Below are 16,735 nucleotides of genomic sequence, written 5' to 3'. Positions count from 1 at the left end.
AGTGACAGGGGTAATACAGAGCACACTCTAGGGCAAATCCCCTTAGCCTGGCTCTTGAGGACTCTCTGGGTACTTCACTGTCACTGTGTGACTTCTGAAAGCTTCCTCCCTCCAGCCTCCCTACCCCTCCCCCTTGGTCAAGCAGACTCTAAACACCACTGTGTTTCTTTGGTGCCCAGGAGATGCCCCTCTTGCAAGTCTGACCCCATCTAGGAGAAAGCCTCAAAAATCTATGGATATATCCATTGAAATAAAGAATAATCATGGACATGCACAAACTTACCCATGAGGATGTTCATCGCAGTATTGTCTTGACATGCAAAAAACTAGAAACAAACTAAGCGCCCAGCAATAGAGGATTGGCTAAATAAGGTATAATACAACCATCTGATGCTAAGGAGCCATTAAATGTGTGGTCATGGGATAAGAGAGGAGAGTTAGTGAGCAAGCTCACTCCATTTAAAGACACTTCTAGAGTTCTACAATGACAAGGAAAGAAAAAGAAACCTCAGTATTAACAGTGACCACTTCTTATGTTCTTCCTTTGCCTTTTGATGTTTCACAAATGTCCCACACTAACATGTATTTGCGGATGCAAAGCTAGACTCAACACCACTAAGCCCAGGGGAAACCAGTTCTGGATTCCAATGTGAAGAATAAGTCAGATTTGTCGGACCACGTGTTCAAATGGAGGGTGGAGGGGAATGAACTCTTAAAGGTTAGAGCCTTCCACAAGTTCTAATTCAAAGTGCCACCCCACAAGACACATACACATAGTCTTGCCATTGGACAGCTCACAGGTAAAACCACTAACAACCAGAATATCCATCCTGCAAAGATCATCTGCAAGGTGTCTGCTCAGGAAGGTCAAGGTCACCTTTATCAGGTTGTGCAGTGGGCACAGTCCTGGCCTGGAAGTCCTAGAACCTCTAATCCTAGCTCTCGGCCCTGGCCTGTCCCCTCCTTTCTCTAGTCCTTTATTTATTCATCCATCCCCCATCCATGGGGGCACATATGCCCCCATAACAACCCCAGAGAAGCTGGAATCCCCCAGCCTGGGTCCTACCCTCTCCTTGTCGGGGGTGGAGGGGTAGAGTAGGCAGAGCCCAGAGTAAACAATTACCAAAGAAGACTGGGAACTGTCCTCATAAGGGAAGGCACTAGATCATATAGGTCCCTCTGCCCCTCCACCCAGGGATGCGCAAGACATGATGGGTAGCAGAACTGGGAGTGAGGTTTGTTTTCTCCCCCAGAGCCTGCTCTGTCCCCACGCTTCTGCCGTACCAGTGGGGCTTGGCTTCTCTTCAGAGCTATCCCATGGCTTCTTCACTTCTCCAAGTTTGATCATAAACATGTATAGCTCTTTTGTCCTCATGTTGTCCTTTTGAGAACCACTTTCAAGCCACCATCAACAAAATGGGAGTTTGTTGAGAGTTATCAACAAGGTATTTCATTAATTCATTCATCAAATTTAGAGTGCAGGCTCTGTGCAAGGACCCCAGGGGTTTCCCTCCTGGGGCTCCCAGTCAAGCAGGGGAGATGTAAATAACTAGAAAGCACCACAAGGTAGCAGGGGTGCAGTAAACAGGAGCTCTATTGTAATGAAATCAGGAGGATGACCCGGACTTGTCCAAGGCCCCAGAATACGGTGTGGACAGAGCAGGTCCATCTGCCAGGACCAAGCTCTGTGCCTGGGTTTGCAGGGAGGAGGGTACAGAGGGCACGGAGTGGGGCGAGGGGCAAAGGAAATGGGCAAGCTGATGGCTCAGGAGAGGAAGGCTTCAGCCGGCCCTACCTGACATCCCAACATGCCATGCCTCAGAACTCATCTGCCGTCAACTGGGAGCAGAGGCCCTTCCAGTCTAGGCTGCCCCTCCCACTGGCTGTGACAGGGTCCCCCACCACCACTACCAAGTGCCCAGTTTCTCCTCTGACCAAACTGTTTGGCCGTCCTTCCCTGCACATGCCATTGTCTACCCTTCTCTGCACATGTCTGTGTGTCTGTCCTTCTCTGCTCCCACCTGTCTGTATGTCATTCTCTACACACGCCTGTCCGTCTGACAGGCTGGTCTCCCAGCCGCGCCCGTCCCGCCTGCAGCTGCGTGGGTGTCGGGGTGGCTGCGCACAGAGGGGCGCGGCTCGGCCCTTCCCCCTCCCGCGTCCCCCCATCACAGGGATGACCCGGGCCGCGGCCCAGAGCTGCTGAAGCCCCGAAGCCGCCACACAGCGCTGCTGAGGCCAGGGAGGCGCGCCGCCTAGGGGGCCCGGGAGCGGACGGCTCTGGCTTGGGCGGCGGCGCAGGGCCGACGGGCAAGCGGGCGGGGCTGCGGCAGGGCAGGGCTGGGACTGGGGCTGAGAAGCCGCCGCCGCCGCCTCCGCTGGGGATCGCGGGCAGCAGGTCCGCTCGGCCCGGCCCCGCCCCACCCGCCCCGCCCCTGCGCGACGAGCAAGCAGAGGCGGAGCGGCGCGCCCCCCGCGACGCCCGAGCTCGAGCCCGAGCCCGAGCCCGAGCCCGAGCTCGAGCCCGAGCCAGAGCGCAGAGGCATCCGAGCGGGAACCAGAGCAGGAGCGGGAGCGGGAGCGGGAGCCGGAGCCGGAGCCGGAGTCAGAGCCGGAGCCCGAGCCCGAGCCCGAGCCCGAGCCGGAGCCAGAGCGGGAAACCGAGCTGGAGCCGAAGCTGGAGCCGGCACTGCGGCGCGCGGAGCGGAGCGAGGCGGCTAAGCCGAGTAAGGGGCGTTGGGCCGGGGGCGGTGCTGGGGAGGGGCGGGTAGGGGGTCCCGGCCCCCTTCCCCGAGCTCTGTGGCGGCCCCGGCGCACGCACACAGCTGGGGCGCCCCGCGCAGAGCCTTGGCGCGCCAGGAGGGCGGACCGGCGGTCCGAAGACGAACCGCAGCGCGCTCCGAATGGGATCCCCAGACTCCCGCCCCCGGCCCGCGCGTCTCCGGCCGGGCCAAGACTACCCCTTGAGCACGCCCGATAGCCACAGGGAAGGGAGGGTCTCTCGGAGCATCCACCTCCTGTTGGGGGGGGGGGCACAAGAGAGCCTCCCCCGTCCCGCACCCTCGGTTTCAGGACCCCTGAGCAACCCACCCAAGAAGGGGAAACTAGGACGCACTTTTGGACGGGGTGGAAGAGGGAAGGGGCTCCCGGCTTTGCGGAGTTTGAAGCTAAAACCAACCCCCACCCCTGAGCCAGGAAGTTTGACCCTCCGACGGGCGGGTCACCCTAGCCAAGCCCCCGCTTCGACGCCTATCTCAGCACCAAAGGTGGGAGAGGGGGCGGCCCCGCCGCACCTTCTCTAGCTTTGGGGCAGACTTTCGCTTGCGCGGTAAATGGGACTCGAGGCTGAGTCCGAGGCGGCTGCTCTGGCTGGCTGCGCAGCTCGAAGGGCCACAGTCGCCTCTCCCCAAGAGCCCTCGGAAGCTGGGTAGTGCCCACCCCACCCCCTGGCTGGCTCGCGCAGCCTTTCCTCCCCACCTCCCCACTCCCCCCCCCCCCCCCCCCCCCCCCGGCTCTGCGGTCTGGAGGCTGGCGCAGAAGACCTAGGGCTGCCCTTTTGATCCCACCCGGGTGTCAGTGGGGGTGGCCAAGCGGGGGTGGCAGGGAAGGCGACGGCATAAGTGACAGGTGTGAGAGGCAGGGGCTCCAGGAGACTGATCCTTGGTCTAGACCCACACAGTCCCATGGGCACCTGTCTTGAGGATGCCCCTCTAGACCCTCTCCTCAAACACCCTGACTTCACCTCCTGTGCCTCAGTTTCCTCCGCTGACTAGTAGGCAAGATTCTGTTGTGAGCAGAATGTTTAAGGGCTTTGGTACTACAGTATGGTCTTGACTGACTTCCTATTCCTAGCTGTGTGACCTGAGACAAGACACTTAACCTCTCTTGAGCCTTAGTTTCCCCATCTGAAACACGGGGAATGCGTGTTGAAAAGATTAAATGAGATGCTGCTGGCAGGGGGGTGGGGGTGGGGGCGGCGGCTACCATGGTGCTTGGCACACAGCCAGGACTCAGATCAGGTTGGCTACAGGTGTCATTTGATGAAGTGTCCAGCACCAGTAGATGCTGAAAACAGTGAATTCGCCTGAGATGGCGGGGACTAGACCCCCGCCAACCCCCCTTTGCGGAGGGCTTTGAATCCCCTCAAGGCCTTGTTGACATCTAATTGTGATGCAAAACTTGGGGCCTGCCCTTTCTCAGACATTCCCTCCTCCCCAAAGCTTCCTACTGCCTGGCCGGGCTTTCTCCTCCCTACCACACCATATCCATCCAGGATGGAAAAGACTGTATCTGACTGGCTTTTCTTTTGCCCTTGGCTGATGTCTGCTGCCCCGGTGCAGGGCTTCTCACGCATCTCTCACAGTGGGTGCAAGGGAATTCTGCACACCTCTCTCCACTCCGCGGTTTGGGAGGGGGTGGGGCAGGGAGGATTGCTTTCCCTGAGGAGCCATCAGGCTGTCAGGTGGCATGGATGTTCCAGTAGTGATGGTTCAGACAGGCAGCAGAAAGCAGCAGGGGGAGCAGCCGCCAGGGCAAGGAGACAGCAGGTCTGAGGGGTCCCAACCCTGTTTCCATGCTGACCATCCAGCCCATTGAGCCAGGACGCACCAGAAATGATGAACCTTGGGGAGGAAATGGAGCCAGGGCTGACCAAGAGGTTAGAACTTCAGAGTTGGAAGGTCCCCAGGAAGAGATCTCCCTGTCTGTGCAGCTGGGGTCTCGGGTTCAGAGTAGAGCAGGCGAGGCCCAGGATCTAGGGGAGGATGCTGGGATCTTTCAGGTGGCATGGAGGGTGTAGGTGCCAGGAGCACTGTTGAGAAGAAAACAAAGGTCCAGCTTGTGGACATCCATGCTTGTCCTGGCCACCTGTGGCCCATCTGCCCAGAACAGGGCAGGGGAGGGGTGAGTCTGTCCACACGTTGCCTGATGGGGACTTGGTAATATAGGGAGAATGGGCTCCTTCTATACAGAAACCCCCTTGCTCTTCTTCCTATGTACCCCGCCCCCATTCGCCCACTTGGGTGTCACATCCCTGCATCTTCCATAATTCTCACTCCTCTTCTTCCCAAAAGAGTTAATCAGGAACTCATTAGGAGGTGAGTATCTCCTGGTCCACCTCAGTTTTTGGATCACAGCCCACAGGGAACGTGATGGAGATATGGACATTATCTTAAGTCTTTGGGAATAAACAGACACATTCTGGCCTATTACCTGAAGCCTTTGCCCTGGAAGTGCTCAGAGCACAAGGTAAGAGGTGGGAAAGTCTAAATCTGCTCTCAGCCTCCTAAATGTAGAAACTGAGGCCAGGAGGGCTTCTGGAGCCCCTGGGCAAGTGAGCACAAAATGGAGCTATGGCTGAGAACATGGCTACTTGGAGCCAACTGCCTAGGCTTAGAGCATAGGATTCTGGGCAGAAGATTTACCTTTCAGAGCCTCAATTTCCTCTTGAAAGTGGGAACAAATATTATGTACCTCCCATTACATTTGTGGGGACTGAAGAAGTAATATACAGGAAACACGTGGCAGTGTCAGATGGACCATTCCCAGTGGCCTTGCTGCATCTGCATTATGAACATATCCTGAACACATACTGTTTTCCATGCATAAGCACTTCTCTTTGGATTCCGACAACAGTCCTCTGATTTAGGTACTGAAATTGTCCCCATTTTATAGATGAGAACACTGAGGCTGGGAAAGGTTAAGGGCTATCTAACGTTGCTAAGTATAGAATACTTAAAACATCCCTATGACTCATCATAATTTTATGAGTTTATAAAATTGATAATTAGCACATTGTATCTTAGATGATGTGTAATTAGTTATTGGAATGCTTCCTCCAGGGATATCATCAATCATTTTATACCTCATGTTAACTGTCCACGGGCCAGAGAATTTTTAGAGACACCTTCATGTTTTGTATTCTAACAGTAATCAAACTGATTTAAAAGAGCAACCCCCCCCCCCCAATTTATTCCCTATCACTCCTCTCCATTTTTTTCCCATAGCACTATCACCTCTAACACCTCTATATCATATTCATTTGTTTATTGTCTACTCTCATCAATATCAATTCCCCAAAGGCAGGGACTTTTAACCATTTTGTTCATGATGATATCTCCTATATTCAGAGCCTAGAATAGTACCCAGCACTTAGTATGCTTTGCAAATTATAAAGTGTTTTACAAACATAAGGTCTATTGTTATTATTTTTGCCAAGTGTATAGCTTGCCTGAAAATAAAACATTAAGGTTTGTGGCAGAAACCATTCCCTCAAAAATTTGGCAAATAGGACTTGCTCAAGAGCCAGGGAAATTTTGATGAGGGTTAAAAAAATGGAAATTATTTACCTAACATTTTAATAAAGCTCCTTACCAGTAAGTTCAAAGACAAGTTATTTTTTTTTAATCTTTACAATAACAAATGGCATGGTCAAAGGCAATTAAGTTAGCTTTAAAATTTTTCAATTAACTATCACTGACTTATCACTTAATTATTCTTTGTTAGCATGAAAGGTTTTTTCAAATCTTCATTTTATTGATTTTTCAGATTATAAAATACATGTTCATTGTAGAAAATTTGGAAAATCATAAAAAATGTAAAACACAAAAATCCTCAACCCCACCACTGCCCAGAGAGCCCAATGACGGTGAATATTTGCATCTATTTCCTCCCCAAATTTTTCTATATATGAATATTTTCTTTAGGTTTTTTTTCTTTTACAAAATAAGGATCATGTTGTATGCAGAGTTCTGTAACCTGCCTTTTTATATATAACCTGGGTCTTTTTTCCTTCTTAACATTCCACTAAAAGTCTTTACCTGTGTTATTAAAACGTCTTTAAAACTATTATTTCATGGCTATATATTACTCCATTATAATTTTCTCAGCCTATCCTCTTATTGGACAGTGAGGTTATCCCTCGTGTTTCACTGCCATAAATAATGCTTTGTGGTGCCCTCTGTGTGGTTTTTCCTGAGCCTTAAATCATGCTTCTCTACCCACTTGGCCAGACCTATTTGCCAGTTTGTAGATGGACTGGTTTATGCAGGTAGACAGTACATCAACCCTTAGAGGTTGTACCTTGGTGGCAGTGAGGAAGGAGGTAGCAGTTGATTCTACAGAAGGCTACTTGCCAAGTAATGTTCTTCTCCATTGGGAAAGACACCAGCTGGGTACCAGCCTCATATAAAGACCTTCCTGCAGAGGAGGAAGGTTTTCTGCCACCTGGGGACCCCCCTCCCCCCGCAGCCCCAGAAATTAGCCCCCTGCCTGGTGAGGTAGATGCAACCCTTTTAAGATCAGTGTGTCTCAGCACAGTCCAGAATCTCTGACTTTCTTCTGGCTCTGGGCAATCACCTGCACACCCACAGGTTCATGGAATCTCTGTTATGGCATCATTCATTCATTCAGTAAACAGTCCCTGAGCATGTACTGTGGTTAGGACAGAAAGAACCAGTACTTACCTGGCCTGTCTAGATCTGGAGTCTCCATCTCACCCACCTTTGGAAGGGCCTCCATTTCTCCACCATCCCCCCTCCCCCCACACCTACAGACACCCAAGCAGACACAGGGAACCATCTTTAAGGCTCCCTCTTCCTCACCCTCTACATCTGATCCATCTGTCCTGCTTCTTAAATATCCCCTACACAAACCGCCCTATTTCTCAAACCCACCCAGCATGCTCCTGCCCAGGAGCTTTCTGTCTGGTCCCTCTACCATGGGACACCCTTCTCCCACATACCCACCCAGCTGTTCACCCAGCTAGCTCCCTTGCTCCAGTCTTCGCTTACAGATCACCCTCTCACCAAGGCCTTCTGCAGCCACTATATCTAAATGTTCAGTCTCCACATACACACTGCCTCTGTTCCTCCCCTTACTGCTATCTAACAAACACCACCATTATATGTGTGTCTCCTCCACTAGCAGGAAGCTTGGTGAGGACAGGCAGTCAGTGTTTGCTTCACTTCTCTATTCTCAGCACCCAAAACGTGGTTCACAAGGGGCTCTGAATAAATACTGTCAAACCAAAGAATGTAGCCTCTCACTTTGCTCCATTTACCATCGCCTTCATTTAAGCCCATCATCTCCTACCACAGCTTCCCTGCTCCCCTGTCACCTGCCTCCAACCCCTGGTCCCCACTCCTCACTGAGCCCAGGGAGACCTTCTTAAAAGGTGACCGTGCAATTCCCCTGCTTAAAATCTTCCAAAGGGTAGTCTTGGGGCCGGGAGCTCATGATCTCACCCAACCCCCTTCGTTTCTCTGAATCTCAGTGTTGACATCTGCAAAATGGGGGGTTTGTTTTGAGATCCCCTGGGCTGACGACACGTGACTGCGGTAGAGCCAGTGCCGCATCAGCGTCACGGAGTCACGTGGCCTCTTCCACAGGCCAGCCCACTCCTGCGGCCCCTCGCTGTCCGCTGTCTACCGCGGTGCCGCAGAACCCTCCCGGGTCCGACTGCCGCGCATGCGCCGTGCCGCCCCTGCACACTGCGCCAGCCGGCTCCGCCAGCCCAGCTCTGCCCGCCAGGGGCGCGGCGCCGCCCCCCCTCAACCACATACGCATTTGCCCAGGTCTGAGTGTCGCAGTGGGCCCCAGACGAGGTATTCTGGGAGCGGGGACGTGAGGCGGAATGGGAGTGACGTGGACTTGCCGCACACCATTAAGCCACTTCAGAGCCTGGAGTGCCGCCGCCGCCCGCCCTCCGATTTCTAGCCAGACAATACAGTCGCAGATGAGTCACAGGCAGGAACGCGCCTCGCCTCGGATGCTGGGCTCCGAGACAGGCGGGCAGGGGGGAGACGTGACCTGAGAGTGGGTCCAAGCCCAACCCCCACTCCTGCAGTCCCTGCTCCGGAACACCTCGCCCAGCAAAGCACAATCTCAGACTATTCGTGACGAACCTGGCCATCCACTACCCCCATCACTGTGTCCTCACAGCAGCTCTGGTCACATGTGGGGAGAGCGGGGTGGGTACTTGCACACATAGATACCTGACATCCAGTTCCTTTGTCTTGATAACCCAACCAAAGCTCCACCCAAGCAGAGGGTCTGATGCCACCATGAAATGGTTTTCCTGTAGGTCCTCATGTTGAAATCCACAAGTGGGGGAGGGGAGGAGGAAACAGTAAGGTTGAGATTGCTGTTTTAGGACCCTAAAAGCCCCTTCTTTTGTTTTCCAAGGGTTTTGTGGGACACACCCTAGGTGCTTGGTAAATATTTGAATAAACTGATGCAATCCAGGAATGCTGGGAGAATGCAGCAAGAAGATGTATGTGAAGTGCAGACTGAGTTACATGATGCAGGGAATGGTACCCTAGCTAACGTCAGCATCATTGTCACCCACGATGTCGGGGAGCATCTCAGTTCCTTACATGGGCGTCCTTTTCCTCAGGAAGTTGAGCATCATTAAAAGGCAGCTTCAACACTGCAGTCCTATGCTGACATCAGGCCAAGGTGGATTTGTTCTAGAATCCACATACTTTTAAATGTGCCCAGCCCCGAGTGAGTTCCCAGAGGCCACACTGGCCCTCCATACCCACAAGAAGCTAACAATCTGGAACAAGTTAGAACCAAAGTCATCCTGGAAGGATGTCCATGTGCTGTGGAGGCATAGCCAGAATGGCTATTCTGTCTCCAGCAGTCAAAGACGACTTCACTGAAGAGGTTTCTTCAGCCGTGTGATGACAGCCACATGGGAGTTTGCCAGGTGGAGAGGAAAGGAAAGGCGTGCCACGGAAATGGCATGAGAGACCCAGTGTGTCCAAGAAGCTGGCCAGCCAGAGCCCTGGGTGGGGTGACACCCAGGGTGTCAGATCTCTGTAGGGTGTCCCTGCTGTAACTGAGGAACACTGGGGGACAAGATCCCTCCCGCATAGCCCTTCCACCATCTTTTCTCTGTGACAATGGGTGGATCAAGTCATTGAGCCTCAGTTTTCTCATTTGCAAAATGAAAATGGTATTACCCACATCAGGGAACATTGCAATAATGTTGATGATGTCATCTGGCGCAAGCAGGTGTTTGGTGAGTGTGGGTCACACCTGAAAAGCTGGAGTGCCCAGAATGCTTCCATATACACAAATGTCTATGTGACCCAGCCCGTTGCCAGCCTCTTGAGCCATTTGGAAACTTACACATAGTCTGCCAAACATCCAAACTGACCACAAAATATACAATGCGAGGGTTCTTGGCCCCTGCCCTAGGCAGCCCATCTCCCACCTCCCCCACACCCCATGCTGTCTCAACCTTCACCTCAGAATCACAGGGCCCACAAGGAGGAAAGAGGGGGTACAGGGGGCCTCTAGGAGAAGCAAGACCTTGGAGACAACCCCTTGGAGTTTAGAGGGTGGGCAGCACCCTCTACAGCGTCAGGAGCCACCACGGTGACCCTACAGGAAGTGTACATGCAGCATATTTTTATTAAGCACTCACATTACGCCAGTTCACTAGAGAGGCAGGCAGAGCACCAGGGCGGTGGAGGTAGTGGTAGAAGCCAGTTCATTTTCCTAGGGACACTGAGGATTTATGGAAGGGTTTTCGGCAAAAGAATGACACGATCCATTGTGCCTTTAAGAAAGACCTCTCTGGAAGCAGCATGAAAGATGGCCTGTCAGCCTGCTTAAGTCTCCCTCCAGACACACACGTGGCCACAGTGCACACGGGCATACCCACAAACGTGAACACAGATACATGTACACACATGTATTTTAGAAAGTATAGATCCCAGGCCCTGAGACTCTTCAGAATTTTCTGGTGTGAAATCACAGTTCCCCAAGCAGCCTGCCATGCCAGAGAGACTTCTCTACCGGGCCTAGGAAGATCACATCCTACCTTCCATTCCCCCATCAAAACTCTTGTGGGTTTCTGTAGGGATGGGGAATATGCATCAGGCCACCTGGGGTTCACACCCAGAAGACTGAGCCGCAAGGAGCCATCTGGAGAGAGGGACCCCAGGGTCAGTGGCAGCAATGGCTCCCTCCCCCTGACCCCCTCGGACAACAGAATGAACATGACATACATACCCCGCCCCCATCCTCAAAGCCAGTGAAGTGCCCTACCCTGATTTCCCCCTGAGGACACTGCAGCTCAGACAGGTGAAGTACTGTGCCTAAAGGCACACTCCAGGAAGTGGCAGGACTTGGACTTCTGAGTTCAGGCTCTCCAAAGATAGGTCTTGGATTCATCTATTAAATAGAAAAAGTGTTATTAATCAGTGCAATTTGGCCAATGGTCTCCATCAAAACATGGAACCCATTTGGAGGAAAAACTGTATATAATGAAAAGGGTTCCTGAGGGAAACAAGGGTGGGAATCTTGGGACTTGAGTCCTAGACAAAAGCTCTGTCCACAGTGTCACCCCCAGGATCAGGGAGGTCAACTGCCTCCTGGGACCCAGAGGGGCCAGGCTGTTTCCTGTTGGTTCCTGTTGTCTCTCCCCCACAGGAACCCACCAAACTCCACATCCACAGTTCCTGCTCAGCAACCCCCAAAGGTGCAGTTTGGTTTCTGCAAGTCTAGTGACCACACTCCCTACAAAATAACTGTATCTCCCTGCTGTTCATACAGCCCCATGTCACTTGGAGCTTGGGAGAGACAGAACCAGCACAGGAGGCTGGGGCATTTTTTGAAAATGTTTCCTCTCTTGCAAATGGGTGTTAGAGTGACCCTTGCTGCTCATTCAGGTGTCACACCAAGTTTAAGGTTGAAGGGGAGGGGAGGCAGGGAGATTGGGGAAGAGACATTTTCATTCTCTTGGCCTTTATTAGGTGCCTTCCAAGTGATATGCTTGCTGACAATGGATGGAGGCTTTGGGGTAAAAAAGACCTGGGTTCTAGTCCCAGCCTGTAATTAGAAGTTGTGTGACCTTGGACAAGCTACATAACCTCTGAGCTTCAACTTCCTTATTTATAAAATGGGAATGAAAAGAGCATCATCCCCTTAAAAGTGTTGGGATAATAGTAATAATAATAAGGTTTCAGTTAGGCAAACTCTGAATACCCTTCCAAAGCCAGCTCTAGGACCTTGAACTGGCACCTTACCCTTTCTACGTCTGTTCCCCTTCTGTGATATGAGGACATTGGGCTGGTCTTTAAGGGTCCTTCCAGGTATAAAATGCTCAGAATGCCATGATCTATTGCAATTGTCCTAAGCAGGTTCATGAGACAGGAGAACACTAGGGTATCTCTCATTCCTGTTTAAGGGTCCACCCAGAGGAGATATTCCCCCCTCCACCCACCACTGACACCCCAGCATGCATTTGCCCCACCCCTGCCCCAGAACCCCCACACTCCGCCACCCAGAGCTCCCTCAGACCCCTGCCCAGACTGGGCACATGCTGTCACAGTCACCACCCTTTCCCCAGAGGTTAACAGCCCAGGGACCTGAATGCCAAGCTCACAGGGTCAGTGGGTACCATGTGGGCACCCCATCACCTGTCTGTTTGTGTTTCTGCAGGTGAGCGGAGGATCCTTTTCTACAAGAAGTTGGAACTGTACAAGTGGGCAGGCTGGCTCCGCTATTTTGCTCCAAGGATTACATGTCCTTCAAACGCCCCTGCCCCTGTAAGTCTTCTCTTCACATCCTTCATGGCTCGGGGCCAGGCAAGGGCCGGGCTTAGAGTCAAGTTTGCAGAGAATGTTTCTAGGATGTTTAGCCAAAGAGCCCCAAGGGTCTGATCAGGGGCTGATGTGATATGATGGGTGGGGGGAGGGCAACACAGAAGACCCCTGACACAGAAGAGACATCCCACTTTTACCAATCCCTCTGTATCAGCACTTGACAAAGTGTGGGTCGGGATTCCTCTGAGGGATATTAACGGGATTTTTTTTTTTTTTTTTTTTTTTTTTTTTAATTTTGTGGCCAAATGAATGTGGGAAATGCTGAGGGAGACAAGTTAAGTAGCTTTTGTTACCACAGGACTTTTCAGAGCCTTTAATGTGGTGATGTGTGTTGTGAGGCTGCCATAGGAAAGCGAAAGCCCAGTGGCCTTCCCAAATTTGACCACAAGGAGGGTCTCACGGGATGGGCGCTCCAGAACACACTCCTTGGAGTTCACTGTCCTAAGGAAACCTTTCCTGAAGCCCCTCATTTACTAATTAATTCATTTAATCTGCAGGAGCCTTGAGATGATTTTGTCCATAACATTCATGTCTTGGCTCCCTGATGTCCATGAGTTCAGGCAATGGGCTCAGTCAGGTGTACCCCTGGGGCTCGAGGCTGCAGCTCCCTTAGTCTCCACCAGCCCCACCTTCACTGACTCATGCTCCCACCCTTACTGTGGCGTCCCCTTTACCTGTCCCCATGGCAGCCACCTGCTTTCTCTTGTGATATCCCCTGTGCCCCCCCAAAACCGTCATCACTTGGTGCCACTTGGGAGGACTTGCATAACACCCCCCCCATCCCTTCTCCTTGATGAGTCAGGACTATGAGTCTGTGTGAAATCAAGGGCCTCGCCCTAGCCCTCCTCTATCTATTTGTCATCTCCCCCTCTACCGTGCTCACTCTAGCTAATCCCTCACCCCCACTCACCAATGTCTGTTCTAATGTGCACCACTGGTTACATGTCACTGCTTCGGGTTGGGGTCCTCTCTTCTAAATGGTAGAAACCTCAGTTGTGAAACCTTTGAACCTCAAGGGACTGCTGCTGGGGGCGGGCAGAGGAAGCTGGTGTATCCCGTTGGGGTGGGGCCATCACGAGGTATGCCCTGGGGAAGAAGGGGCTGGTGGGATTCATTGTCCCAGGAGCGGTGTTGGGGGGTGGTACTAGTACAAGCTCAGTAAATTACTATTACTGTTGTCACTGCTGCTGCGGCATAATCAGGAAATCGGAGCCCAAGTTCAGGCCAGGTAAGAAGGCTACCCATTCAGGGACACGTTGGAGCCCAGGGACACCTGCCCCACAGAGGGCTAGAATGGCCACATCCTCACCCCCTTGAGCAGCTGGGAATGGAGAAGGCTGGTAAAGAGTTAAACTGGGTTGCTGAGTGTAGAGCGCATTCCAGAACTTTCTGGGGTCAAGCCAGACCCCGCAAAGCCCTGCCTGTCTGCATAAACAGAGGCCATCGGCACAGGACAGCCCTCTGCATACTCACCTCCTGAGGTTAACAGGGTGTGGTCATCGATATTCGGGGCTGTTCAGAAGCAGTTCCTACACATCCCTACAGGCCCAGTGCCTGGCATGCAGTAAGCACTCAATAAATGTCTGTTGAATGAATAAATGTATAGTTAAACACTCTGGATGAGGTGCTGAAAGCAGTGGATGGGGGAGGAGCTGAAGCTCCTGACTGTGCCATCGGATTCTCCCCATGGCTTTGGCTGGCCAGTCCTCCTTTGTAAGATGAAGGGGTGGTCTGAGGCCAGTGGGCTCTGGGAGCTCGGGGCTGCTGTGAGCCTCCACAGAAAGCAAGGGGCACATGTGCGGGCAGAACCCTCACCCCTCCACCCCACCCCACCCCACTGCTTCAGCCAGTGCAGCTCTACTCACATCTATATATAGGTTGGGATCTGTTCAGATTTTACGGAGAAGGGGTCCCTGGCAATGACAGGCCCAGCACTGTGGGGCTGTCCAGACCTACCCCTTCCTCCATCATCCCTCTCCTTCTCTGCCAGATTTTTCTTATGTCTTCCAGTCTGACTCCTTCCCTTTCCTCTGGAAAGTGTTCACTGCCCCTCCTTTCAGCAACCCCAGCCCACTTCAGTCTGGCTTCTGCACCCCCACCACACATCCCATTGACTTCTGTGTCACTAAACCCATTCTGTAGCTTCCAGTTCTCCCTGTTGGTCACTTCAGCTTTCTTGAAGACTTCTCCCTTTCATTCCCTGACCCTGAGCCCTCTGGGTTCTCTTCCGGCCCCTCTAGCCATCTGGTCCTCCTCTCACTGTCCACTGGTGGTGTCCTTTGGCAGTGGGGGAGGGTGGATTCTTGCCGTGCCTGCCCCGGGATGCTGGGGCCCAAGCCTCACCCCTGGCCTTCCCCCTGCACACACTCTAGACCTTCTCATCCCCTCTCTGCTTTCAGCTGAAGCTTCTAGGCCAGCAGCTTCCAAGGCTCTTTCCCAGCCTGGTTTCTGCCCACCTTCAGATTCCTTCTTCTGCCTTTTGCTGCCTGTCTCCCCTGGGCAGCCCATACCTCTTTTTTAAGTTTATTTATTTATTTATTTATTTATTATTTATTTATTTTTTAATTTATTTTTGACAGAGACAGAGTGCGAGCATGAGCTGGGGAGGGGCAGAGAGAGAGGGAGACACAGAATCAGAAGCAGGCTCCAGGCTCTGAGCTGTCAGCACAGAGCCTGACTTGGGGCTCGAACTCACAGACTGTGAGATCATGACCTGGGCTGAAGTCAGACGCTCAACCGACTGAGCCACCCAGGCGCCCCAGGGCAGCCCCTACCTCTACACCTCGGATTCAGCCTGTCCCAGACACAGTTCTTCACTCCAACTGGCTTGGCTTGGTTACTGTGTTGGTTTAGGGCACCACCATGTACTCAGTCCCTCAGGCCAGAAATCTGTGAGGGACCTTCAGTTCCCCTCCAACACACCCATCAGCACCAACTGCCTGAGGAGACCGGGAGGGGGGTGGGGTGGGGTCCAAATTGGGTCATCAGGTTGCCATTGAGACTCTGCCTCCGTCTGGGCCACACTTCAGATTCAACCTGGAAATTGCTGCCTCAGTAAATGTTTATCGCACAACCAGACACGTAAACGAATCAAGATGAAGCAGATGCCTTGTGGGCAGCCCCCTCAGCTCAGACAAGAGACCCTCATACAAGTTCTGGAAGGGACGCAGAACCACAGAACTCCAGACATCCTAAAAACACTTGACACAGGAACATTCTAAGGGATGGAACCGGAAGTACCAGGAGGGCCCTGACATGAACACACACACTCTTTTGTAACACCTCCTTTCCTGTACTGTGAATTTAGACATCTAATGGAATTTATTTAACTTTCTTAGCTCATAAAATTATCTTTCCCAGTACATGTGAAGATACCAAAGCCCATTAAAACCTGGAAAAGTTAGGGGAGGAGCCATAGCTTGTTCCCATTTGGGTTTCCCTACACCTAATCCCCTGCCAATGGGGAAAAGTCCCCAGAAGGAAAAACAAACCCTAAAGATTCCTAAGCAAGACCCCACTCCTAGCAGGGGGGTCCGGAGACTGAGGAGAGTGAGTGGGGAAAGGTAACCAGTGTAGGGGGAGAGCCAGGCAACAGACATGGGTCTGCCCAGTTTCCACAGCTTCAGACACTGGGCAAAGCAGGACCGTCCATTGGCCTCTTGGGAGATGAGCAGGAGTTAACCAGACCAGGCTGGGTCAACTCCTCCCAGGCACTGCCCACACCGCACACTTCCCACTCCCTCTACCCCATCTCACCCACCTTGTGGGCACTGCAGCTCATCCCTGGCTTCCAGAGACAGCCCCCTCCCCCAAGTTCTGCAGGTTAAGAAGACTTAAGGCAGAGGGTGGAGGCAAGAACAGGAAGGGGAAGCTCAGTAGGCTTCGACCACTTCGAGAGAGAAGTCAGGTCTTCTGTCTGTGACTGCCAGGCCAGTGAGCCATTTTCTAGCCTTAAGCCACTCTGTGAGGTGGAGGAGGACCAGCCTGGCTCCTCAGGAAAACTGGAGACATGGGAGTCTTCTCCATCTGCCTCCAGCTGGGCAGCGTGGCCCAGGATTCACCCTGGACCCAGGTTCCAAGAACAGATGCTTCACAACCTCTTCTTAGCCCCTGGCAGA

At 52.6% G+C, this 16,735-nt stretch overlaps 1 protein-coding gene and 1 long non-coding RNA gene across 2 annotated transcripts in view; one reads left to right on the top strand and one right to left on the bottom strand.

Moving 5' to 3' along the window:
* The first annotated feature begins 2,672 nt into the window (after positions 1–2,672).
* The window catches only part of BEAN1 (brain expressed associated with NEDD4 1), a 34,688-nt gene continuing 20,625 nt past the window's right edge, over positions 2,673–16,735 (top strand). The window contains exons 1-2 of the mRNA XM_047835357.1: positions 2,673–2,726; positions 12,454–12,560. Of these exons, the coding sequence (XP_047691313.1) occupies positions 12,536–12,560 (25 nt within the window). The 5' untranslated portion in view covers positions 2,673–2,726; positions 12,454–12,535. The remainder of the gene's footprint in view (positions 2,727–12,453; positions 12,561–16,735) is intronic.
* Positions 10,488–14,282, bottom strand: LOC125152844 (uncharacterized). Its single transcript, XR_007147337.1, has 3 exons — positions 14,091–14,282; positions 11,059–11,184; positions 10,488–10,935 (listed from the first exon to the last, which is right to left on the bottom strand). It is a non-coding gene; the product is annotated as an uncharacterized LOC125152844 (long non-coding RNA).

Source organism: Prionailurus viverrinus, chromosome E2, assembly GCF_022837055.1.
Source record: "Prionailurus viverrinus isolate Anna chromosome E2, UM_Priviv_1.0, whole genome shotgun sequence".
NCBI lineage: Eukaryota > Metazoa > Chordata > Mammalia > Carnivora > Felidae > Prionailurus > Prionailurus viverrinus.
The sequence above is the reverse complement of the archived record's forward strand: the minus strand, read 5'-3'. Positions and strand labels throughout refer to the sequence as shown.